At 52.4% G+C, this 25,514-nt stretch overlaps 1 protein-coding gene across 2 annotated transcripts in view; it reads left to right on the top strand.

Moving 5' to 3' along the window:
• Nucleotides 1–25,514, top strand: part of ASTN2 (astrotactin 2) — a 320,390-nt gene that overhangs the window by 87,915 nt on the left and 206,961 nt on the right. For both annotated transcript variants that reach the window (XM_069031598.1, XM_069031599.1), the window contains exons 4-5: nucleotides 8,856–9,005; nucleotides 15,932–16,039. In XM_069031598.1, the coding sequence (XP_068887699.1) occupies nucleotides 8,856–9,005; nucleotides 15,932–16,039 (258 nt within the window). The remainder of the gene's footprint in view (nucleotides 1–8,855; nucleotides 9,006–15,931; nucleotides 16,040–25,514) is intronic.

Here is a 25,514-nt window from a genome sequence, read left to right as displayed (position 1 = left end):
GAAACTTATTAACAAGGTGCTTCAAAGCAATCCTTTCTGATGGCTGAGTTACGGCGTTTGCTGCGAGTCTCCCACTGGGTCCTGTGAGTGTGGCAGTGCTCAGCCTCACTTCTTTACCTGCGTGGCTTGGAATGGTTTGGTTTTGATATCCTGGGCTTTCTGGGTGTTCCTATTACTCCAGGTCTTCTCGTGAGCCAGCAAACCAGCTCTCAGCTCATTTTCTCCTGCCTGCTGCCTCCACCCATCTGCTGCCCAGTGAGGGAGGTCATTGGTCCTTTTGCTGCTGCTTTTGGAGCTGAAGCTCCTGGCCACGTTGAGAGATTTTGGTACTTTGTCCTTCTCCTCTGGGTTGGCATCTCTCCCTCGTTCATCCTGGCAGGTGGCACGGCATTGTCAGTACTGTGAAAAATGTCACCTTGTCTGCTGGGCAGAGGAAATGTATTTTCTAACTAAAAAGTTCATTCTGCTGCTGAGTTCACACTGCTGAGCGGGGGGTTGGGTAGTGGTGGAGACTGGAGAGGGGCCACTGTGCCACATTTCCCACCCATAGTGGCTGTTCTGGAGCCCTGTCCTGCCCATGCCCATCCTTTGGGGTGCTGGCACTTGGCTTACACTCACTTAACACATACCAAAGTGCTGCTGCATCCAGGTTCATCCCCCAGCAGCGGCTCCTCAGCCAGGTGGGGATGGGACTTTCCTGCCCTCGGTGTGTCCCTGCCCCAGCTGGCTCCGTGGGGCAGCGTCTCCTCTGGCTCTGCGGAGCTGCAGGAGCTGTGTGGGGGCAGAGGGAGCTGGAGGTCAGCGCTGTGCTCTCGAGCCTGTGTCTCTCCTCCACGCAACATTAGCCCAGACTGTTCCGTGTGCCCATTAGCACCAAATCAAGAAGCTTTCTCCAGAGTGTTCTTATTTAACTTTTCAATTATTTGATAACTTGAGGAGCATTAGCTGATACCGAGGGTCTGCCCATCTTCCCTCATCCTCTCTGCTTGCTGCTTAGGCAAGAAAGTTATGATATCTCATAAAAAAACCCCTAAGTTAAGGGTTTTATTAGAGCTGAAAAAACGGGAAATGGAGTCTCCGTTGGACTGGACCTCCGCAGTGCTCGGGCAGGGGGAGATAGAGCAGTACCCCACGGCCAAAGGTTTTTCCTTGAAGGAGAAATGGGATAAAAAAATAAATGCCCTGTACATGTTAGGGGAGGGGTGTGCTAGAAAGTCTTTTCCCCATGGAATAGCTGAGGGTTTCCTGGACAGAAACAGCTCCTGGGAAGGTCAAACCCAGCTGGAGCAGCCCCAGGAGTGCAGGGACCCATCAGCTTTTGGGAGGTGCTCTCCAGGCAGAGGTGTGAGGCGGAGGCGGGACTGCCGGGCTGCGGCTCTTCAGCGTTTGATCTTTCCTAATATGTTTATAATTACATTGCATTATCTTAATTACCAACAGGAGAAGTGGGGGGAGTGGTGGGGAGGGAAGGGAGGAAGGTGAAGAAGCAGGGAAGGTGCAGGGTGACGAGTAACTCGCAGCCTCCATCCGCAGGGCCGCGACTGCGGGTTGGAGTTGGAAATTATGCTATTAATACAATGCTTATTCATTTCCCATCATAAAAAAATGGGAGCACATTCGGAATGAAATTAACATTCCATGACATTTTCCGGTAATCGGTGAGTTTGCACACATGAGTGGAGGCAATTAGCTGGGAAGCGACTGAGCGCCGTGACTGGAGGGAGGATGAAGAAGGATCAGGGCAGCTGGTGCTGGGTGGGTGCTGCCGTGGGCTCTGGCTCTGCCCGTCCCTTTCCGGTGGGATGGGGTCCTGCCAGTTCCTGCTCACCCAGCTGCAGTGAGGATGGGAGCTGCAGGTGTTCTCTCCTGCTCTCTGCAGGTGGGGGGAATGGCAAAGCTTGGCAATAAAGGAGAAAAGCAAAGAGTGGGTGCGTGTCCAGAAGGGTTTTGGGGTGCCCTGGAGTCCCTGTCCCCACTGCAGGATGCTGCTCTCCATCCCCCTCCCACTGCACACCATCCTTTCCCGGCATCCCCTTTCCCGTCACGCTCCTAAAGCTTTATTAGAACCCAATGGAGACTTTTTCCCCGATTTGTTAAACTACTGAAAACTTCTGATCCTATCAGGACTTTTTTTCCCTGCCTCGTACCAGATAAGGGCTGTGCTGGCTCCGAGCCCGGAGCTGAGGGTGGCGGAGAACGGGGTAGGGAAGCAGTCATCTCATGAATATATGAAGGAGGAAAGTACATTTATTCAGTTTCCTTCAAAGGAGACATCTTGAATAAAACTTTATCTCTTCTTCTGCTTCCCTCCCCCTCCAATTTGCAATTGAAATCAGACTTTTGCGTACAAAGATCTATTTTTGTAGTGAGAGATTTATTAATGTATATAATAATCTATTAATGTATTAATAGCGGTGTATTAATAGCTATGTATTAATAACTGTGCTAAAAAAATGTATACAGACTCTATTTTAAAACTCAACAAAAAGGGCCAGGAGAGAGAAAAAAGAAAAAAAGTCGACATGGAATACAAGGCTGTTTTCAAAATGTGCCTGGGTTCCTCTCTCCCTCTGTTGCTGTGTGTGAGAACCCCACTTTGTAAAGGGCTTTTTGGAGATGGATTGATCCTCCCTCGTGCTGTGGTGGCAGGGCTGGGCTGGGGGCCAGCTGTGACAGAGCACACGGTGCCATGGGTGGCATTTCCCTGATGGGTCCATCCAAGTATGGTTTGGATATGGAGGCATTGCAGGAAGTGCTTGGCCCCCCAGTGTGTTGTTATGTGTGGTAATCTGTGCTTCCTTTTGATGTTTTTATATATATCCATATATAGAGATACACATTTAAATAAAAGCATATCTATGGAGATATATATATATGTATTTAAATAAAAGATATATATATATGTATGTCCAGAGTTGGTTGTGTAATGCAACCAGCAGCTTTCCGTGTTTCTTGGGCACAGTGGCTGCACGTGGCATTTGCCATGGACTGCTGGAGATCAGGGGAGCAAAGGGGACAGGCTGTCCTGCTCCAGAGAGGTTTGGTGGCTGGAGAAACACACGGAGAGGTGAAGTTCCCAGTGTTCCTCCTGCCTTTGCCGTACTCCCCGTGCTCTGTGGCAGGATGTCGCTCTCCAGTTGTGTTTTCCTCTGAGTACCTGCGAAGCTGTTGTACAAATCTCTCCCCCTGTCATCACATCAGCATCAGTGTAATTACCTAATTTTATGCTACTAAAGCTCTGTGCTTTGTGGAGCTCGGTACCTTCAGGGTGGCACTGTAAAATCAGTCCACATCCCAGTCTCAGAACAAACACCCTTAGTTATTTCATGCTTCAAAAAGCAACAAACACCCATTATTTAGAGCTGGTGAGAAATCAGGGTTTCCACCATGTGGAAAACTTCCAGTATTGTGAAATGTATGCTCGTTCCAAACAGGATCGGAAAGTCAATTTCTTGAAATACTTTGTAGAACAGAAATTTCTGAAATATTGATCCAGAAACATCAAAATGAGCTTGCTGAATATCAGGGGGTTGATTTGGAGGAAACAATTATAGCATTATTAAACTGTGTTGCATGTGCCTGGTGTTCCCCTGGCATGCTGGGGACGTGATGATGTATTAGACCTTTAGAGCCCATGTCAGGGGTTCCCAGGAGGGCCCCCTGGCCTGTACCTAGAAAGAGCAGATTATTTGAAAGATACTGGAAGTAGTCAGGGAAAGGGCAGGAGAGTCTTTGAGAAGAGCCAGTGTCTGAGGTGAGGGGGCTGCATCCTACACGTGGCCATGCAGGTCAGGAGGTAAAACCCCCCCTGACCCTGACTTCTAATTGCACCCAAACTTTGCCCATTTAATCCTTGATTGAGTTTGTCTTGTTGCAGAAAGCTCAGTCGAGCAGCTCTTGAGATGCTCTGGAGTTATTCCTCTCCCTAAAACTCTGAGAGCGTTGTGGCCACTGTTAATACTGAGGGATCGATAACTTGCCTTCTGACAGCCAGAAATCAGAGAGAAGGATGGGAAAATCAGATACTTAAAAGGCTGTATTTTATAGAAATATGTTTTAGTCCATCCCTCACATGGGAAGCTCTGATAGAAGCTGCTGTTGCCTTGCCTGTTCCCTTCCTGCAGCTGCAGGAGTGCAGGTGTTGTGTGAAGAGAGCAGAGATGGTTGTGGCTCCAGGAAAAGAACCTTAAGCCAGACACCAAAGACTTCGAGGCTCAGGAAGCTGGCACCTTTGCAGACCTTAAACCTCACTGTTCTGTTTTAATAAGATGCAAACCCCAAGCTGTAGGACTACTCAGCTCTCCCACCACCCAATGGCAGCACGCGGTTTGAGCCTGGTTTGGGGAGAAGCTGCTCCAGCTTAAGGGGTCCTCAAGGCCATGTCTGAAGACTAAAACACCCCAGCAAAGCTGAGAGCTTTTTTCCAAGAGCTGTGGGGTATTTCCATCACTGCCTGACTTTGCTGGCTGGGAACAGGTTGCATAGTCAAAGGGGTTTTGTAGTGCCTTGAGAATGTCTTGGAGGCAGCATCCAAGGGCAACTGGTGGGGGCTCACAAATAGTTCATCTCTCAAAGAGGATTTGTGGGTGGTTGCACTGATCCAGGTCTGGGACTCTGATATGGGGAATCCCTCTGGGGATGGTGAGATCCTTGTTGTGGCATCTCCCCGGAGCAGCCCCCCGCACCCATCCTGTGTGTCTGGGAGGCTGCAGCTCTCCTGGCTGTGCTGGGAGCCCTGCAAAGGCTGGAACGAATACTGCTGCTTCCCGTCTCCATTGCAATGTATTTTTACCCAAACATTGCTCATATTGTTCAGTTGATGACTACTTTTTTTTGTTGTTGTTGTTGTAATTTTTAAGCCAAACAACATATTTTCCCACTGCAATTTGTGCCAGCAGAAAGGAAGGAGGAGAGAACGGCTCGGGGTAGGAATTGTTTTGTGGGAGATGCACGCATGAATAGGGGAGCCATAAGGAGAGCAAATGGCTTTTCAAATAGAATATGGGGGTGGACAGGAGGGAGGTGTTCGTCAGGAATGTGTGCTGTGCTTTGCAAAGGTAGGGTGACCTTCAGCTGTGTCCTCAAAGAGCTGCTGGAGAGGGAAGCTGACTTTGTGGAGGCTGGAGTGCCTCATGATTCCCCTGCTCCAGCCTGCTCCTGGCGTGGTTGTGCTGCTGAAGGCTTGGCTGTGGAATGGGGGGAGATGGAGATGGTAGCGTTGTGCCAGATCTCGGGGTGGATCTCACCACCTCTGCCAGGCTGGAGAATCTCTCAGCGTGGTGACGAAGATGTGAGCTCAGTAGCCTGGGGGGATTTATCCTGGAAACCGGGGAGGGGAGAGAAGGCGTTTGGCAAGCTCTGCTCGAGGGGAGGACAGTCCTGTCGCCTCTGAAATGTGTCACGTTCGGCCAGCGCTGGGAGGAGCTGGTGCCTGGGCACTGCTGATGTGGCTGTGTCGTGCCGGGGAGGGGAGCAGCGTGTGGGTGCTGTGGAGGTGCCAGGAGCAGCTGGCTGAGCCCGTGTGTGACACAGGCAGCCCACGGGGGCTTGCAGGGGTGTGTAGATTAGAATAGTTCAGTTGGAAGTGATCTACCAGGATCATCTAATCTGACTGCCTGACCGATTCACGGCTGGCCTGTAGTTAACGGAAGTTATTAAGGTCTACCCCACAGTAGTGCTTCTTCTCATCCTTTTCTGACCACTTAAAACCTCCGAGGGCTGCTGTGGGAAGGCCCAGATGGCAGTTTTGTTTGCAGTGGACTGTCTCTCTCGTGGATGCGCTGAACAGCCCAGCAAGTGCTGTCTCATTCTGTTATGGTGCAGTGGTCTCTTCTCTCTCTCTTTTGGCACTGCTGGCAGTGCATGAAGGGTTCTCCCTTCAACCTTCACCCCTCATGCTCACACAGTTGAAGCTCTGCTATCTTTCATTTGTCACTGAGGGTTTTCTCTGTGCTGTCCACCCATGCCAAACTCCACCTGCTGAGATCATGTCAACAAGGGTCTTTACTCATTTTCCCCACTTTCTCTTTTTTTTTCTTCCCCCTTCCCTTCCCTTCCCTTCCCTTCCCTTCCCTTCCCTTCCCTTCCCTTCCCTTCCCTTCCCTTCCCTTCCCTTCCCTTCCCTTCCCTTCCCTTCCCTTCCCTTCCCTTCCCTTCCCTTCCCTTCCCTTCCCTTCCCTTCCCTTCCCTTCCCTTCCCTTCCCTTCCCTTCCCTTCCCTTCCCTTCCCTTCCCTTCCCTTCCCTTCCCTTCCCTTCCCTTCCCTTCCCTTTTTTTTTTTTTTTCCTTTTTCCCCCTGCTTTACTTTTCTCTCATCCCTCCTGCTTCCCTTTCCCATTTCCTTTCTCCAAACCCCTGAGCTCAGGGGCACAGAGAAGCCAACGACATGCTGGCACACCTGAGCTGTGCAGAGCAGTGAGATGCACCAGCTCCTTGCTCCCAATTCCTGCAGTATTTGCAGCATCATCCCAAACAGCCTGTGGCCAAGGGACCCCCCTTCCTCCCCACTCCCCCCCTCTTGGCTCTGGCTCCACTGACAGGCGCGGGAGCAGCTGCCGTGGGATGGCTGTGCCAGCGTGGTGGCCAGATGGGCACAATCACCACGGTCCCATCAGCCAAGCAGAGGCCATGGGACTGCTGTGACCTCGCTGCTCGCTGCAGGCATGGTCCCCTCCTCCTCCTCCTCCTCCCTCCATGCTCTCCTCCTGGCCTCCTTTCGGTAAATAAACCTCAGCCGTGCGAGCCACTCCAGAGCTCCCTGCTCCACCTCCACAAGTCCTGTATCACACAGCCCCAAGGTCTGGATAACTCTCCATCTGTTCAGGGGAGGCCCTGCCACACGTGCTCCTGGGCGAGGGAGCTGCGGGGTCGGGCTTCCCCCTGCGAACACGGCAGCAGGAGGCTGAGCCACCCCGGTGCTGCCACAGCATCCTTCCCTGGCACCTCGGGTGGGATGTGTGCTGTGGGGATGGGACTGGATGTTCTTTGGAGACCTTTCCCTGCTCTGGATATATTTTTTCTTCACGTGATGCTGCCTGCTGGGGCATCTGACACTGCAGGATTCAGCTGCACCTGCCGTAAACGTCGGGGGCTTTGGGGAGCTCTGTCTTTGATCAGTGGTTCCTGGGGGAGCCTGATACTGGAAAATTCAAAAGCGTAACACAGCTGGTCCCTTAGCTCCCTGTCTTTCTGGAGCTTTCCTGAAATGGTTCCCACTGTTGGTGCTGAACTCAGGCAGTGGGTTTGACCCTTGTTTCTCTGTTGCCTGGTGTGGCTGGATGGATGGATGCTCTCCCTCTGTCTCACAGTATGGCAGCGCTGGGTTGTGGGATCCTTTCCTGAGCCCTCCTGATCTGCTCTCTGGTTCTCCCTCTCCCGATGGCCCTGGCAGATTTCAGAGCCATCTCTGGAGCCCAGAGGGGTAGGAAAGCACCCTGGGGAGGCTGAGGACATCACCTCATCACTTGTGGGATTTAGGGAGAAGGGAGGGGACCTGCTCCATGGCCTGGTGTGGCACTGGGTGCTGAGGGCTCTCTGCTGCCTGCAGCATGGCTGGATGTTGGGCAGTCTGCTGCAGACTCTGTGTTTAGGTGAAATCCTTGCCTAGAATTGCAAATCCTCATCCTGCACGGCCAGCTTCTTTTCCAGCTGAACTCTAAATTCCCTGCACCACACTGGGAAGGGAATTGGTGTCTGTGGTGGAGAGTAGTTCTGTACCCTGAGCTTGCTGGGTGCCTGAGGAGCATTGTGCACATCTGATGTCTCTGGATCCAGGAGCTGTGGTGGGGTGCTACATCAGCCCATAGCTCCTGGCAGCCTGGGAGCTCCAGGGTGCTCACTTATCCCTTCTGCAAGTGGGTATGGGGTGGCTGTAGGACCTGGGATCTCTGCCATCTCCACACAGCCATGCTGCAGGCAGGGAGAGCTTCTGTAGCTCATTGAGGAGACTTTTGTGACTCTGGAAATGGACACAGGACAGAGATTATGTTCTGCTAATGGGTTTATTTAAGGAGCTGACAGAGGCCGAACCAGTGTTGCACCTGGGAGACCTCTATGTCCTGCAGGATGGGCCTTTTGATCCCAAATCTCATCTTTGCTTTTTGTGGGTGGTTTCATGGTTTCCTGCTACTGCCCCTTGTGCAGGTGGGTAGGGAGCTTCATTGGAAGTTCTGGGGGAATTTTGTGGCATTACAGAATTGAGGGTGTGTGAGAGCAAGGAGAGGAGTTGCTTAAATATCAGCAGGATGTGACACATGCCGTGGGGCATTGCAGGAAGTTGTTTCCTGACCTCAGGTGCTGCATCCAAGCATGTGAGTGCAGCCTCTGGGAGACCCCAAGGAATCCTGCTGCTGCTCAGAGCATTCCTGGGCCAGCTGCGCTTTGCCTGACTCCCACCCCAGCCTTCCCATCATTCCATAAGCCCAAACTCACCTGTTGGGGAGTTCCTGCTGCCCTAAAAGACTGCCAAGGTTTGGGTTCAATTCTGAGCTTCTGGTGTAGAGTTAAACCTGACCCAGAGCCAGCTTCGGTGCCCTGTATGATTTGAACCTTTCAGGCTGTAACTTGGATAAGGACGTGACGCTTCCAAGCGCACATGGGGGAGAGGCAGCAAATAATACAAAATGCTGGAAAGCAGGGTAGAAAAGGCAATTTCTGTAAACTCTAAGTTTTCTCGTTTCTGTGGCTTTGGTAAGATCAGAAAAGTGCCGGATGGGTGCCTGGGTGACCCCGGAGGGTGTTGGCAGAGCTCCTGCCCCAGGACTCGACTCCGGCTTACACAAGGCAAGGATTTTATGGGCAGCGGGGACACGGTGGCCCAGCTCTCTTCTAACCACAGCCCCTCTGCTGGTGTTGCAGCTCCCGAGGTGACGCAGGAGACGGTGGAGTCCCTGATGCAGAAGTTCAAGGAGAGCTTCCGCACCAACACGCCCATCGAGATCGGGCAGCTGCAGCCCGCGCTGCGCAGCACCTCCGTGGGCAGACGGAAACGCCGCAGCCGGCCCCGAGGTAGGTGGCCATGGCCAGAGGAGCTTGGCTGGGGAGGAAGGTGGGAGCCTCCTCACCCTCGCTGCTGGGCATGGGGACACCAGAGCTCCTCTGTGGTGGGGTGAGAGAGGGACGAACGCCATGCAGCATCGTCTGGGTGGTCTGGTGGAGGTGCCCGTGAGTTGTGTCACATCACGTCCCCTCCAAGGGATTCTGCTGCAAGGCCAGAGTCCCTGTCAGCTGCCCCAGCTAACTGAGGTGGGAGTGAATCACAGTTTTGTGTCAAGTTTTCGTTTCATGAAGGGGTGAAATTCATTTTGGCTGTAACTCACATCACTAGAACCTCTCTTCTTTCCACTTTCCCAGTGCTTAGGGGCTTTAGGAGCTACACAGAGGGTGGGAGCAGCATTCATGGATCTAAAGGCTGTACCACACTAAAGGCTGTGCCAAGGGTTTGGGTCCAGATTTCCATCTGTGGAGGAGGCAGAGACATCAGATCCCTTCAGGGATGATGGGGATGAAGGTCCCTTGGCCGTGATCTGCCCAGTGCACTGAAGATCTTTGTGTCAGCTCTAGGAGCTGGGAAGGAAATGCTTTTCTTTCTGTTTACTGTTGGTTTTGTTTTTCATTTATTTATGAGTCTGAAATGTGATCTTTTATTCCCGATACATTTTCCTGTGATACAGGCCTGGAGAGGACTTTTTTTTATTATAGCTCTGCCCATAAATTATTTACTCAGTGTGAAGAAAATGTTCTGACTCTTTAACTGGCTTAAATTATTTGGTTTGTTTTCTAGTAGTTATTCAAATATATGTCTCTGGATTTTAGTGTGGGTGTGGGTGCTCTGGGGTCCATGGGGACTGTCAGAGAAAGTTTCCCTGATTCCCTGCTCCAGCCTCATTTTTTTTGGGTGTGTTTTTATTTCATTTTTGAACTGCCTGAAGGTAAGAGGCTTTATGGTCACTAATGGAACGAGTCAGTTAATCCTTGCAGCTGAGCTTTGGAGGAGACACAGTGCCCAGCTGCAGGCAGAGCCTCTGGCTGTGTGGGAGCACAGCGTGGCCCCGAGCCAGCCCGGCCTGTCCCCAGTCTCTGGAGACACTCCCACCCCATTTCCCATCTCCCCAGGATTCCTCTGCCTGTTAGTGACCACGGGAACAGTCAGTGGATATCAGGACAAGAGCACCCTTGGTCTCTCTCCATCTCTCCCCACTGGTTTCCTCAGTACGAGAATGTGAGATTGCTTTGTACCCAGTGAGCAATGAGGAGCCCGAGGTAGAATGTACCCTGAGGGCTTCAGGAGGGGACTCTGTCTCCCAGTGTCCCCAGCCACAGGCATCCCTCACCAGCACACCCTAAAAAAGAGATTTCAAGCTCTCAGTGGTCAGAAATCCCCAAAAAGCCAGGAAGTCCCAACATCTCCAGTGGAGACCTCGCTCCCCACAGCCCCATCCCACCCATCCTCTTTTCCTCTTAATTTGTCTTTTTTGCTTGTAGAGGTGGTGGCTGGGTGCTGCTGCTGAGCTGATCCATGCCTTTCCCTGCCCATTCCCTGGCCTCTCCTGTGCCAGAGGTTTTGTTTTCACAGCCTGTGGTTACCTGTGCCTCCGGCAGGCGAGTGGCTGGAGTGCGAACAGCCCTCCAGGGTAAAGGATGATACCACAACTCAGGATGTTTACATTTTCCATCCAATTGCAAACATAAACTCTTTGCCTCATTAATCCATTGCAATCCACAAGACTTTTTTTTCCTCCCCCTAAATGAAATTGTCCATTTGGGATACATTCATTTCCTCCTAACGGCCGCGTGACAGTTCCGCTGATGGAGTTTGCATCCAACTTTGTTTCTGGGTAGTGACAAGTCAGCCTGATGGATGCATGTGTGTAATTATTTTCTTGTGGTTTGATTTAATTAATGTTTAACCTCATCAAAGCCCTACAGCTGGAGTGCTGTCCCTGCAGGAACTGCACACAGCAGAAGGATTTCCTCCTCTTCGAAAAGGCTCCGAAAGGGTTTCTGTGTGCTACTCCTTCAGAAGGGTGGGATAAACCATCCAAGCCAGAGAACAACCCGACCCTCAGTCCAAGGGAAACAAATCTGGGATAAAACTTTCCCTTGCTTTGCTTCCCTGCTCTGAGTGTGCTTAAGCTGCTGCCCGTTGCTCCTCATTAAATCTGATTCTGCCCTGAGTGTTTCCAGCAGCGCTGGGAAAGGTGCTGTTCTCCCAAGTAGATTGACTTTAAAAAAACCCACCAAATCACAGCACCCTCTCTATTTACTGTGCCATATAACTTTATTTCGTCTAATGCCTCTTTCATACAACCTTTCTCCCTAAGCACTTCTATGGAGTGAAGCACATTCAGAGCTTATAAATAATTGAGGGAGAGCGAGGATGGAGAGAGCCGAGTGTGGGAGGGGTGGGCTGGAAGGAAGAGGTCTCTGCTGGGGGCTGGCAGCACCGGAGGGAAGGATGCTGCATTCCAGAGTGTTTATTGATCCTGAAATGCAGCCCCGGAGCATCCCAACCTGGCTGCCCCAGAACCGGGCAGCGATGCCCCGGGGAGAGGCAGCGGGGCAGGGACTGAGGGTGTGGCTTTGGCTGATGGACCATCCCGTGTGCCCAGCCCTGGGGCTGGGAGGTGGCCTTGGGGGTGGCTGGTGTGCGCAGAGAGGGGGTCTGGTGCCCTCTCCTGGGGCAGGGCTTTAAAAACACTCTGGATTTGGGAAGAAATAACCCATAATGGTCCTTCCCCTGAGACAGGATGTGCTGTTCATCGGGCTGTGCTGCTTACTGGGGCTGCGGTTCCTGTGGTTTGGAGGTCTTGGCTGTGCCCTGAGTTACCCAAAGCTCCCTGAGGGAGGAGAGCTGAGGTTCAGCTGGGCTCATCCATGGTCCCTGCTTTTGCCAGGACACCTCTGCTTCCACCTTGCCCTGTCTGACTGTCCTGTGGTACCTGTGGAGCATTTTGCTGGTGAGGCTTTTCTGGGGTTCACCTGGGACCTTTCACTGCACCCAAGTCAGAACATCACGTCCAGCTCTTTGAGTTGGTCCTTGGTGAAATAAAACCCTTCAGGCTGTGCAAGGGCTGCTGTCTGGGATCAGCATGGTCCCAGTTTCTCACAGTGGAGCTGTCACCTGGTTGTTGCACCACCTGCACTGCTGGGGTGTTTTGGGTAGAGACAGAAGGAAAAGGGAGATCACTGAGGAGGAAGAGTTTTCCTCAGGTGCAGCCAGTATATGTGAACATACCCCTGCCACAAGGCACTTAGTTTTAAAGGGCATTTAATCTTTATTCTGTTTGTTTGTTGTTGGCTTGGGGTTTTTTGGGGGGAGGGAGAGGTTGACTGGTTAAGTTTCAGAAGAAAATGTTTGTGTATTGTTTTTATTCCTCCTTAAATCTGCATCTAATTTACCTTTCTCTGACCACATTTGGGTTGGGTTTCTTTTCAGTTGTCTGGTGCTCTTCTCAGGGTTAAATTAATTAAACTGAAAATTTCCACTTAGCTAATTGCATTGCCCTGCCAGCTCTTAGTGCATGGACCTTGCTGCTGTGCTGGGGAGGGCATTCCTCATCCAGTTTTTACTGGGAAGCCTGGGAGCAGAGGGGCTTGCTGAACACCCAGCAGGCAGCATTGCCTGGGGTGAGTGAGCATGGAGTGGGGTGAACCCAACATGGTCGATGGGGGAAATGGTGGGTCTTGAATTCTGTGATAGGTACAGGTGTTTGCCTTTTTCTGGAGGAAAAAGATGCAGAAAATCCTTTTTCCATTGATAGTGGCTGCAGGGCAGAGGGATGCACAAAGATGTCACCCAAGGTGGCACCGCTGGGGACAAAACCAAGCTCCCACTTCTATTATAACATCCAACTTGGAGGGATTAAGTGTCTGAGGTCAGCTTGGCCTCAGATAGGAGTTATCCAAATAGCTGCTGTCACTTATTTCTTTATTTTAACTCTGTTTTGATTCCTTTTACATCTATAGTTCTTTCCTTGAGATATTCTGTGACCTTCTGGCTTCGGGGAAAGGATTAAAAATGTCATGTTTGCTTTTTATTTCCTCTGTAATGACAAAAACCTCACTTTTAAAAACATACACATGGCTTCAGCTGACAAAAAGTCTTTGGGGATAAATCTGATTCCTGAATTTTATTTCTTTATCCCCACTCAGCATTAATGGGACCATCTTTAATTGCACAATAACGAGGTGTTTGCCTTGGCACCCCGCCTTGCTCCCCACTAAATTAATGCTGCACTCGGAACAAGTGCCCTACCCTGGTGCCTGGCTGAGCTGAGATCTATTTGAAGGGATTAACGAGCTTGTAAATCTGCAAACAGGATTAGAAACAAGAGCATCTTCCTTGAGCTCCCCTTCCCTGCCTGCCTCCTGCCCCACTGCCTGGCGAACGAGCTGGGCAGAAGATGGGGGGTGAGGAAGAGGAGCTCTGTTTTTCTCCAGTCTCAAAAGCAGGAGTAAACTGGGTGTAAAGAGGGTGTACATCCCCGTGGGAGCTGCTGGAGAGAGTTGCCAGTGCATTACAGGTGCCCAGCTCTGAGAAGCTGCTGTTCCCCTGTTCTCTGCCTTTTAAGCATCTTATTCCAATTTGTAACCGATTGCAGTGATTAGGATCTTTTTGTTTTCTGATACTTGGTGGTTTTCTCCCTGTTTCTGGAGAAAAGGGAATGCCGACCAGGCAGGACTGCTTGGCTTTATCTGGGTGCTGTCCTTGTTCATCAGTAATTGCACATGGGTGCTCTCTGCCGTGAGTGTCCTTGGCCCCATTGTGATTATCGTCAGCCCCATGCCCTGGTGAGCAGCCTGTGACCAAGGCTGGTTATGGATCTGGAAGAGGAGGCATCTCCCCACTTGTAAATGTCTCACTGGGCTGATTTGATCAGATTTTGGGGCCAGTTAAACATGAGATCAGGTTCATGGCAGGATTACTTGAGGATTAGTGTCCCTGCATCCTCCAGGTTGCTTCAGCTGGGCCCTAAGATCCTCAACACCACCACCAAGATGTGCTCCAGCATCCTGGATGGCACAAAGGTGTAAAAGCACATCCCTGGCAGCTGTGTGTGTGCCCCAGGCTGGTGTTTCCCGGCCGACCTCTGGCACTGCATGTTGGGTCAGAGGAGACGTTTCCGCTGCGGGCTGGGGACCTGCGCTGGGTCTCACAACTCCTGTATTTATACATCCTGCTCAGTGCTGGGTAATCAGAAAATGCAATATCGCTGTCACCAGCTCTCTGAAGACATCCAGCCTGAGTAATTTAACATGTCAGCTCCATCCATCACGGAGACGCAGCCGGCACACAAACGCGGAGCGGCTGGAGGGGGCTGGGCCGGTGGCTGGCGGAGCAGCTGCTGCCTGTGCCAGCTGCCTGGTCACCTCCGTGGGCTCTGACAGCACAGAGAGCACCACATCGCTGCCTCTGTCCACCCCAGCCATCTGCCTGTGCAAAAGGGGCCAGCTCTGATGCATGGGAAGGTGACAGAGGGACGTGCCGTGTCCTACCTGCACAGGCAGCGTCCAGGTCCCTCTGCCGGGCAGGGCCGAGGGCTGTGCTGAGCTCTCAGGAGTGGGGGGACCCTCCCACAGCTGGTGTCTGTCCCCCAGCCCCGGCCACTGCGGCAGTCCCTGCTCAGTGAGAAGGGGATGTGCAGCAGGACTGCAGCCCTGGCTGGTTGCCCAAGGGCCTGCCTTAGAAGCCCAGGTTAATTAAGGTTTTCCTCACTCTTGCAAATAAGCCTTACTGGCCTTACCCCTCTGCTGTGTACCCTTGGTGTGGGTGCATCATGGCACTGGATGTTTTTTGTGGTGTTTGTGGCTGAGGAGGGGCTGATGGTGGGTTATGGTTTGGGGTCTTTAAACCCTCCAGCCCCACTGTCCAAGCACTGAATGCTGCTGTGTGCAAGCACTGACCCTTCCTGCTGCTTCCAGGAGCAAAGGAGCCGGCAGAGCCTCTTCCTGCCCTGCTGCTGAGACTGCCCTGGAGGGCACTGCTCGGCCAGGTCAGGGCATGGCCAGGGCAGGAGCCACGTGCCGAGCTCCTTGAGTCCCTCTGGCTCCTGCCAGCCACCTCTCATCACTGTGATTAAGGATTTCAGAGGGCAGAAGGCACCGCTCATTTTCTGTTCTTCTGCCAAGAAATGGGGAAATTGTGCTTCTGCCTAGAATAAAAGATTTTTTAAAAACAGTAAAATATTTTAATGGCAGTTTAAAGGGCCACTGTCAACCCCCAGAGGCCTCTTTGCTTTAAGCTCTGCAAAGATTGAAGGACTTCTGCCAATTAGAGTCTGTGGTGCCTTTTAAGCATCCATCGCTCCTTGGTGGGTCTGGGGAGGAAGCCAGCTGGGTTCCTGCTGCATCCCACACCGCATCCGGAGAGGAGGAGGCTGGGTGAGCCACGGGCCAGCCCTGCTCCTGTCGGTCCTGACCACTGCAGGGTTGTGCTTCTGGCTGTCACAGCAAGCTGGAGGAGCAGATGGGTGAAACTGGGTGCTGAGGGGCAAGAAAGACCCTCAGGCGGGTCCTGGGTGCCCCCCAAGTGCTGTATTCCCCCTGTACCACTTGTCCTTGCTGGGTTTGCTTTGAAGCAAATGCCTAAAAGTCACTGCATTTCACCATGTAGGTGTCCTTGGGGAGAGCAGCTGCCATGCTCGGGAGTTTTCTTTGTAAGTCCCTTGAAATACATTTGTGTTTTTATTTCTGAGGATAAGAAAGCGTTTTCTTACATCCACATCACTATAGGCACTGTAGGGTCTTGATTTTTGATGAAATCATGAATGGTAAAAGTTCCTGCTCACTACTGGTGACCCCAAGCAAAGAACCTTAGCAAGGAGTGGGGGTTGCTGGCCCGATCCTGAGCTCTGCTGAGGAAGCTCCTGGCTCCACCTGCTCCTGAGCATCCCAGCTGCCAGGGCTGATTTTTTCCTCTCTATTGCCTGCAGGTGGGATCGGCTTTGGACGTGCCAAAGGCAACTCTGGCTCCGAGGCCGACGATGAAACCCAGCTCACCTTCTACACGGAGCAGTATCGGAGCCGGAGGCGAAGCAAAGGTACGAAAGGCCGCTGTGAGTGCACACTGGTGTCGGAGGAAGGGAAATGGTTGAGCGCCTTGACTGTCCCCATGGGTGGTGGTGTCCAATACTGCCCAAGTCTAAAGGACAGCCACACCAGTCTGTGGCGGTAAGGACGTCCCAAGGTGTGCTGTTTGTGTCCTGCAGCACCATGCAGGAGCCATAAATCCCATTTCCCAGCGTTGTTGCTGAGGTTCTGGGTTTCTTTGATGGTTTCTAATATCAGTTACCCTCCACATGCCCTGGCACTTCCCCAAAGCTGCACCAGCAGGGAGTGATTGTGTCTGTCATCGTCCTGGCACCAGCACAGCTGTCAGGGATGGTTACCTTGGCAATTCCTTGCTCCAGACTCCTGTTTTCTGCCCTTTATTTCTCATGCAAAGCATCCGTTGGATGAAAATTTCCCGGCCTTCCTCTTGGCACAAAGGCAATTAAAAGGAACAAATTCAAAATGAGGGTTGGGGCAGGGATTTGTAGACCCAAGCCCCTTCAGGCTCTTTTGTGAGTTAGAGAAGCTGAGAAACTGAAATATCATCTGCAGTTTGAAATGAGTGTCCTCATTTCCTCTGGTCACATCACGCCGGATCGGTTTTGTTTGGGACTCTCAGCCTGAGCTGTTTGGTGGAGGAGAGGACGAGTTCTGCTGCTGCTGCTGCTGCTGCTGCTGCTGGGTTTGAAAAATCACTGTCGGGAAATAACTCCGTTGGGAAGCAATTTAAAAATTGCACAGTGGGTCTGCTCCCTCCATTTGTTTTGAGCACGAAGCTGGGCCTCGGCAGAGCGCAGCAGCCAGATAGATGCTGGTGCCCACCGCAGCAGCACACAGCCCCATTTGTTTCCATGATGAGCCATTCCCATAAATGCTTCCAATGCGTTTATTTGAATGTGAAATCACCTCAACACCTCTGATCAGCTCGGTGGTTGCACATGGGAATAAACTCACGCATGCACAGGTCTGTGCTGCAGTTGTTCCTGCCCAAAGGCTGGGCCTTCAATTTTATATGTTTGGGTGCGGTTTTTTTTCTTTCCTTTTTTGGTTTTAGAACCAAAAAAAAATCATCTCTGTGTTTAAAATGAGCTTTTGATGAACAGGATGAGAGGATTCATGACTTACTTACCTGTTGCAGTACAAACTCAGCTGCGTTCAGGGGAAAATGACAGAATCCCAGAACAGTTTGGGTTTGAAGGGACCTTAAGGCTCGCCTTGTTCCACCCCCTGCCATGGGCAGGGACACCTTCCACTAGCCCAGGTTGCTCTAAGCCCCATCCAACCTGGCCTTGGACTCTTCCAGGAATGGGGCAGCCGCAGCTTCTCTGGACAACCTGAGCCAGGGCCTCCCCACCCTCACAGCCAAGAATTTCTTCCCAATATTCTTCCTAACCCTGCCCTCTGTCAGTTTGAAGCCATTCCGCCTTGTCCTGTCATTCCATGCCCTTCTCCAAAGTCCCTCTCCAGCTCCGTTCAGGTACTGGAAGGCTGCAGTTTGGTCACCCCTAAGCCTTCTCCAGGCTGAGCAATCCCAACTCTCTGAGCTTTTCCTCATAGGAAAGGCGTTCCATCCCTCTGATCATCTCCACGCCTGTGTGACAGAAGAAAGGAATTGGTTGTGTTGCAAACAGGGACAAAAGAAACTGTCCCAAAACACTGCTGGTGCAGGGGTCAAATGTCCCAAGTGCTGGAACAGCTTTTTCAGTGACTTATTCAGGGATACTGGGCAGGGTGTGACAGCACTTGGGTACCTTGGAAGAGTCACTGAAGTTTGGGGTTTTTCAGCTTCCACCAGGGAAAGGGGTAATAGGGCACAGGGAAGGTATGGAAAACTGTGTTTTAATGAGAGGCAGATAAATCTTTGCAAGGCTGCCTTGATGCCATTCCCCTTGAGGTCAAGTGCCCTGTCAGTCTCTTGAAAAAAGCTCATACTGGATGCCGGGTCCAAAGATATTTTTATTGACATCTGTGTTGGTTTTTGGTTGTTGGTTTAAGCTTCCTTGTAGGGCAAGTATAAAGGAACAGATGAATGGGAAGAATTCCTTTCTTTCCCTGTGAATAAGCTGTTGTTCACCTGGGCAGCTTTGATGGCTGGGTTTGAAGGGAACACAGGAGGCAGAGCTGCCTCGCGCCATCGCGCAGGGCTGGCTGTTAGATCTGCCTCAGTGTTTGAGCAATGCTGTGAGAACCTGGTTTGTTCATGTTCACTGGGGGCTAACTGAGGGAATTGTCTTGCATAAAGTCCCCATTGTACTTCCCCTTCTGTCTAGATAAATTTGGCCATCGCTGCATCCTTGAAAGGAATTTTCCATTATCCTTTCATTGACTCTCTTCTCCCTCATGGAAGCAAAGCAGAAGCGTAGTGGGAAGTCGTAGTTCCAAACTCATAATTACAAGTTCAGCCAAGATCCATAATTGGACAGGATCGTAACTCTAATAGAGAAGGATGCGTCGTCAGATCCAGTTAATTCTTACAGAGATGTTCCCCTATCGATTGCACCAGGCTTGCGTGTCGTTGCAGGTGCCTTCAGATAGTTATCAGGTCCAAGGAGAGGGATTCCTTGGGGTTTCTCTCCTCGGATAAGATTTTGTAGGATTGAGCCTAATTATTTGTACTGTCAAGGCATTGATCCTAGACGATGCGATGGGAAGTTTCCACTTAGGAGGTGTGCAGGTCTGCTTTCCTCTGAGCTTGGTTAGTGGCCTCCTGTGTCTCCTGGAGAAGGAGGACAGCAGGTTCTGTAGTGCTTTGGTAAGCTATGTTAGAGAGACATTCTCACAGGACAGTACTGAGCAGGGGAGAGCTTGTTCTGCTAGCTCAGGAGCAGCAGACCCACTGGTGCCTGGTTTTCAGGGCAGGAATACATGGAAAAGTAGGAGGCAGCACCTTTTGTGGTCCCAGCACGCTGCACCACTCACATTCCCAGCTTCTAGGTCTGTGGGATGCCCTTACACTGATGTTGCTGTGTCTTTGGAAAGTCTCCAGAGAAATGATAGGGGAGTAGAGTGTGAGGAAAAAAGCAGAGATCTTCCTGTGGAATCTTGGTCCTTGCTGTTGGGCTCAGCCCCATCTCTGGGATTTGAGCTGGGAGAGGCACTGCTGGCTTATGCCAAGGAGTACTCTGTTCATACCCAAATCTTCAGTGAGACATCCCTTCTCTTCGCCACAGTCCCCTGCCTGTGCTCACACCCTCCACTTCTCTTTGATGGATCAGTGTGAGCTCTGCTCCAGTGGCATGCAGTCTCAAGGGAGCTGGAATCTGGACTGCTTTTCCAAGTGAAACGAGTCCTGAGAGAGGCTGTCAGGCTGTGCACAACTCTGTGCTCAGAGGCTGGAGGGACCCTCAGCTGGGGCCAGGAATGGCTGGTTTGCTCCTTCCTGCTCCCCCTCAGCACTGACTCCTTGAGGATTTCCAGAAATCAGAATTTCTTGCACCCTATTTGCGACAGGTTTGCGCACTCCAAGGCTCTGCTTGCTGTGGGGGCTGGCTCTCCCCTTTCCCATTCCCCTGGGAGTACCAGGAAATGTGGGCAGCTCCTTGCATGCTGCCTGTGGTGCACAGATGGCTCTTGTCTCCAGGGCTGTCGGTCATCACACCTTCCACCAGCGCTGAAGTCTCTGTGAGAGAGAACCTGTCAGTGTTGTAAAGATGTGAATCCACATCCCCCGCTGGCCGTCAGGGCGATATCAAAGCTTTGATGCTTAGTTCCTGTCTCTGGAGCAGGGTGGGATGTGTTCAGTTGGATCCTACTCTGAGTTTGAGAGGAAAATATTAGTAGCAAAAATCCCCCTAAACCAAGGAGGCAGAGCCCTGTGCACAAACCCCACTCCTGCTCCGTCTTGCTTTGCCTTGTGCCCAGCAAAATACACTCGGCTCCAGGTCTGACTGTGCAGCCCCGAATTCCCCTGGTCACTGGCAGCACCTGCCCGATGGTGAGATCAAATAGTGAAAGACGTGGGGGGAAGAAGCAGCACTGTAACTCCGAGGCTGTATCAGGCTCCCTGCCCGTCTCATTAAGGATTCCGTGAGTATAATGAGCCCCTCCTTGCCGGAGGGGAGGCACAAGCAAGGCTCCTGCACCTCCCTGTGCTTTCTCAGACCACAGAGCAGCTGCTCTGTAACATAGAAATGTGCAGCAGATGCTGTTAAGCTTCCTGGGTTGGGGGAAACTGAGGCAGGGAAAGTGATGGTGTCACATGGGGACCCTGCGAGGGGCTGAGCCTTGCCAAGCCCATTTGTCTTGGAGACCCACAGACCCTCTGCCCTCCCTTGCACCCTAGTCATTGTCTGAGCCTCTGGGACCTGCTGGGAGCCCCTGTATCTGAGCCCCTGGCAGTTGCCAGGAGGTCCCCATAAGTGCTGACAAACCCCAGAGTGTGGGGCTGGTGTCACTCCCCCATCAAGCAGAGATCAGGTACCGAGTTGCTGGAAACCCAGACACAAAGCAGAGCAGGGGATGCAAAGGCAGAGGGCTGCTTTTGTTCTTGTGATAGTTGGGATGTGCTGGAGGGCACCTGGTGCAGTGTCCACCCACCCGGGGTGTCCCATGGACTGTCCTCAGCTGGCTGCTGCTCCTCAAGCTCTCTCTGGTATCTGCTTTAGCTCGAGCTGCACCACCCTGAGCCTGCTGCCCCACGCTTGGGTCTGGGATTGCTTCACCTCTCCTGGCATCACCTGTTAAAAGAGGAAGGGGGGAAATACTCCACTCTGTTTTCATGCACAGCTGTTGTTCAAGCTCCCCAGCACCCCAGGGAAGGGAGGGCGTGGCTTTGGGATGTTCCTCGGCTGAGGTCTCTGTGAACAAGGCACCTGGCTGTTTCCATAGCACGCGGTGATGGGTTTGACAAATTAGCAGAGTTCAATTATGTACCTTGGATTGGTGTCAGCCCCGTGTGCGTGTGTGCTGGGCTGGCTGGCGGAGCCTTCTGAGGGCTGTTAGAGAAATGAGAAGCTGAGCTTTGATCTGCCTCTGTATTTGGTGTTTAAAACAAGGCCTTTTATAAGGCAATATTAGGTATTCGGAGTCTGCTACATATGAGGAAGCTTTGCTTTGATCCTCTCCCATCTCCAGAGGCATCTGGCGCTTATTATTTCATGGGCAACTAAACGAAGTGCAGAATGAAATTTGGGTACTGCGCTCTTTGCTGCTGCCTCTGGCCTCGTTGGAGCTGAGTGAATGCTGCAGGCAGGACATCCCCCCAACTCTTCCATACTCCTCAGGGAATTGCCCCCCTGCTCTGCCTTAGGCTTGATTCGCCTTCAGACTGGGGGAGATGCAGTTGGGAATCAAGTGGGAAACAAAAGGTGATAAAGCAAACATGTCAATTTGGGCTGCTTCCAGTGGCAGGAAAGAAGAATGGGTCTGTCTGTGTCTGGTGCTGTCTGTACTTGGGGTGCTTCTCCCTTCCTGACAGCCCTGTGGCCATCCCCTCCTTGTGTGGTCAGCCCACGGCACAGACAGGTTGGGATTCCTTAAGAGGGGACACAGAGCCCTTAGGATTCCTCAGGACGGGACACAGAGGCATCAGAATTCCTCAGGAAGGGACAGAGAGTCATTAGGATTCCTCAGGAAGGGACACAGAGCCAGCAGAATTCCTCAGGACAGGACACAGAGTCATTAGGATTCCTCAGGAAAGGACACAGAGCTGCTCCCTGTGGGGACAGACGGACAGGTCAGTCTGGGTGGTGCACACCCAGCTGCTTCATGGCACGAGGAGCTGTGCTGCTCTTTGTGAGGCCAGGAAAGAGCAGCCCAGAGGGGACACCCCGGCTCCCATGCAACCTGCAGATCCCCACGTCTCAGGGATGAGGTGCCTTCACGGTACAAATGTTGTCTTTACGCCCCAGAGCACCAAGGTGCCTCCCTCCAGGCTGCACCCCAGCAGCACAGCCATGCTCACACTGTGATGCCCAGGGCAGTGTGACAGTGGGGGATGCTGCTAATTCCCAACCATTCCCTGCTCTCTGTCATGGATGCTGCTTTTCCAGAGAGCAAACGAACGTGGTGCTTTTGCCTGATTGCTTGTTTCGCCTGCAGAGCAATGAGGCACTGCAACAGCACATGAAACCCATTCGGAGTCCCTCTCCATCCCTGCTGGACTCCGGCTGTGCAGGGAAGCTGGGCTGGGGTTGCTCCAGCTGCTTCTTCGCTCCCTGAATCGCTGGTGGCTGTAGGTGGGGGGGTGCACTCATGCTCCTGCCTGTGCCAGGGGTACTGAGCTGCTGGAGCTGGGCAGAACAAGGGTCTGCAGGGAAAGGGGTGGTGGAGCTGCGGTGGCCGCAAGCTCTTTAAGTTCCCCGGACTGCGCTGGAGATAAAAGCTTTTACATCTGTTCCTGGAGGCAGTGCGGGTCTTCCTATTTATTTATTTATTTTCCGATTGTATCTGATACAGCCTCAGCGAGTAATTGAGTGTTTGAGAGTGAAAAATTATCTCTCCGGCTTGGCCCTTATCTTGACAGCAAAGCAGCACTTTTAATTTAATTTTGTTCAGAGCATGTGGGTAACAAATTTCACTAATCGCTCTGCTGTCGCCCTCCGCATGGTAACGAGCCTCTTGTTTCCCAGGAAGCAGAACATAAACACGGAGCTGGATGCAGGCGGGAGGAGGGCGAGGGTTGGTGCCGGTTGGAAAATGAAGATGCGTTTCCTTGTGGATTCCTGTGGCACGATGGATTTGTCTCCTGGCTGGAGCAGGAAAGGAGGCAGAGGGTGGTGGATGTCACATTTGTTCCTGTGTGATGCTTGGCTGGGGGGGGAAACTGAGGCACGGAGGGATGTGCCCCCACCCTGGGGAGCTGTTGCAGAGCAGAGATTTGTATTCTCCTCCTGTTCTGTCAGTTTTCATCTGTTCCAAAAATAATGGATGGAGGAAAAAGATGGTTTGGGACTTTTTTTTTTTTTTTTTTTTTTTTTTTTTTTTGGATACAGCAGCCCACTTCCTCGATCCCAGCTCTGCCTGCAGGGAGACAGTGGGACAATGGGCAGTGTGGTGAAGGTCCAGCCAAGATGAGCAACTTGAGTCCTTGGGCATCTCTTGCCACCAGCCCCTGGGACATCTCCTGCCAGGTCCTGAGCCCTCCCTGGCAGCCTGGCCTCCGTCACTGCTCTCTGCTGGTTTCTAAAATCAATTCATCTGTCTGACCAGCCCTCCAGTCGCTGAGCACAATCCTCCCTGGGCTGTGACTCAACACAAACTATTTCATAGATAATGATTACTTTTTTTTCCTTTTTCCTGTAGGAATAATGTTTTTGCTACACTGTATTGAAAATTGCTTCTCTTCTCCTTAAAAGGAAGCCTTCCACTCAGATTTGCCTTTGTGCTTGTATATTGTAAAATTGGGACTCATTGGGAGTGTAGAACAAAAAAAGATCAGGACTTAATTCCAGGAGAAGTGCTTTCATTGATTTTCATGAAAGAAAATTCCAGTGCAGGCAATATCTACCTTTAAATATGTAACTGTTTCTTTAATGTGATTTTATCTCAACCAATTCAGCACCGAGAACATGAAAGCAAAACTGACTTCATTGATTTTAATTGTCCCTGCCCAGAGAAATGCAAAAAAAAATGTAACAGTGCCCAGAGAGCAAATTGGGTTTGCACAAATTCTTCTCCCCTTTGCTGTGCCAGGGGAGGTCTAAGATATGTGGGCCAGAGAATCTGCCTGGTGGTGATGGGGCTGGTGGATCAGCATCTCAGCCTGTGCCACTTTGGCCATGTCTATTTTCCCCCTCTCCTCAGCTCCTCATTCCTTGCCCAGCCTTCAAGGCTTTACCTTTCCCCCCTTCCTCCTCTTGGCTGGAATTTGCCTGCTGCAGGCACAATGTCTCAGAGCGAAGGGGGAGCACCACCACCAGCTGTATAATTAGGCAGCAAATACATTTATTCAGTACATAAGGCTTTATAACTCCAGGAGCACCTTAAGAGCCGAGGCTCGGGCTGCTGGAGGAGCACAAGAGCTCACTGGGACACACAGGAGCTCAGCCAATGAGCCCTTGACCTTGCTATGGGGTCCAGCAGCCCAACCCCAACCTGCCCACGGTGCCCATGCCACCCCTTGGCATCCTCCTCCCCCCGACCCCCACCCCAGGGCTGCCTTTTCTGCAGCTCCCTGTGCTGTACTGGAGGATGTCTCGGCTAATTGCTAGAGGATAATTCATAAATGTTAATAGTATTAATCTGATTCAGCATGTGCTTAGCAAGGTCTAATCCTCTATAAATCCAGAAGTGACTGATCGCACCCTTCTGCTGCACAACGTGGCTGCCTTTCCTCCTCCTTTCCCCCATCCCTTCCTCTGTGCACCCTCTGCCTCCTTGGAGGGTCTCCTCGGGGGTCTCCCCCAACACAGGGGAAGCAGAGCTGCCACTTCATGGCTGATCCACGCCCCGCTGACTCTGGGATGAGGCTGGAGACTGCCCAGTGTCCAAACCCTGACTCAGATCTGGGCTGTAGCTGTGGGCACCTTCATTTGGGATTTGTCCAGGACTGAAATGGAGAAGATGCCTCAAGAAGAGGCTGGGACCAGGTGTGGTGTAGAGCGTGTGTGATGAAACACCTGCCTGTGCTCTCACCCCCTGCTGGGGGGCTCATTGCCCCCACATCCATCCCCTTTAGAAGGAGCTGGCTCTGGGGCTGGGTACTGCATGGAGGCTTAGTGGGGTCATGGTGCGGGAGAGCTGTGTCTGGCTCGAAGGAGGATCTGCCATCCCATCCCATCCCATCCCATCCCATCCCATCCCATCCCATCCCATCCCATCCCATCCCATCCCATCCCATCCCGCTGAGGAAGGGCAGGCTGCAGGGCAGAGGGGACACAGGCAGTGCTGCTCCCCGTGCAGGGGTGCTCCATGTCCAGAGCTGCCTGCCAACACCGCTGCTCATCTTAATTGGCATTTGCTTTGATTGGACATGATCTGCTCCTCGTAAAACACCTTGAGATGTGTCTGTGTGTGAGGCTGTCCTGGAAACGCTGCTCTATTCTGTTAATGAACCTCTGCTGGAACATAACGATGGATCATTAGGAGCCCGATTCCTCTGACACGGCAGCAACACCGGCGTGCTCCGGGAGCATCCCGGGGGTGTGAGCTGGGCTGGGGTGGGCTGGCTGTGCCCGGGGGTGCTGCTGTGCCCGGGGGTGCTGCTGTCCCGAGGGTGGGCTGGCTGTGCCCGGGGTGCTGCTGTCCCGAGGGTGCTGCTGTCCCCGGGGTGGGCTGGCTGTCCCCGGGGTGGGCTGGCTGTCCCCGGGGTGCTGCTGTCCCCGGGGTGCTGCTGTCCCGAGGGTGTGCTGGCTGTGCCCGGGGTGCTGCTGTCCCCGGGTGCTGCTGTCCCCGGGGTGGGCTGGCTGTGCCCGGGGTGCTGCTGTCCCCGGGATGGGCTGGCTGTGCCCAGGGTGCTGCTGTCCCGAGAGTGCTGCTGTCCCCCAGGATGCTGCTGTCCCGACGCTGGGCTGGCTGTGCCCAGGG

The sequence above is a fragment of the Aphelocoma coerulescens genome, chromosome 17 (assembly GCF_041296385.1).
Source record: "Aphelocoma coerulescens isolate FSJ_1873_10779 chromosome 17, UR_Acoe_1.0, whole genome shotgun sequence".
In the NCBI taxonomy this organism is placed as follows: Eukaryota; Metazoa; Chordata; class Aves; order Passeriformes; family Corvidae; genus Aphelocoma; species Aphelocoma coerulescens.
Note: the sequence above shows the minus strand (reverse complement) of the source record. Positions and strands in the feature narration are given on the sequence as shown.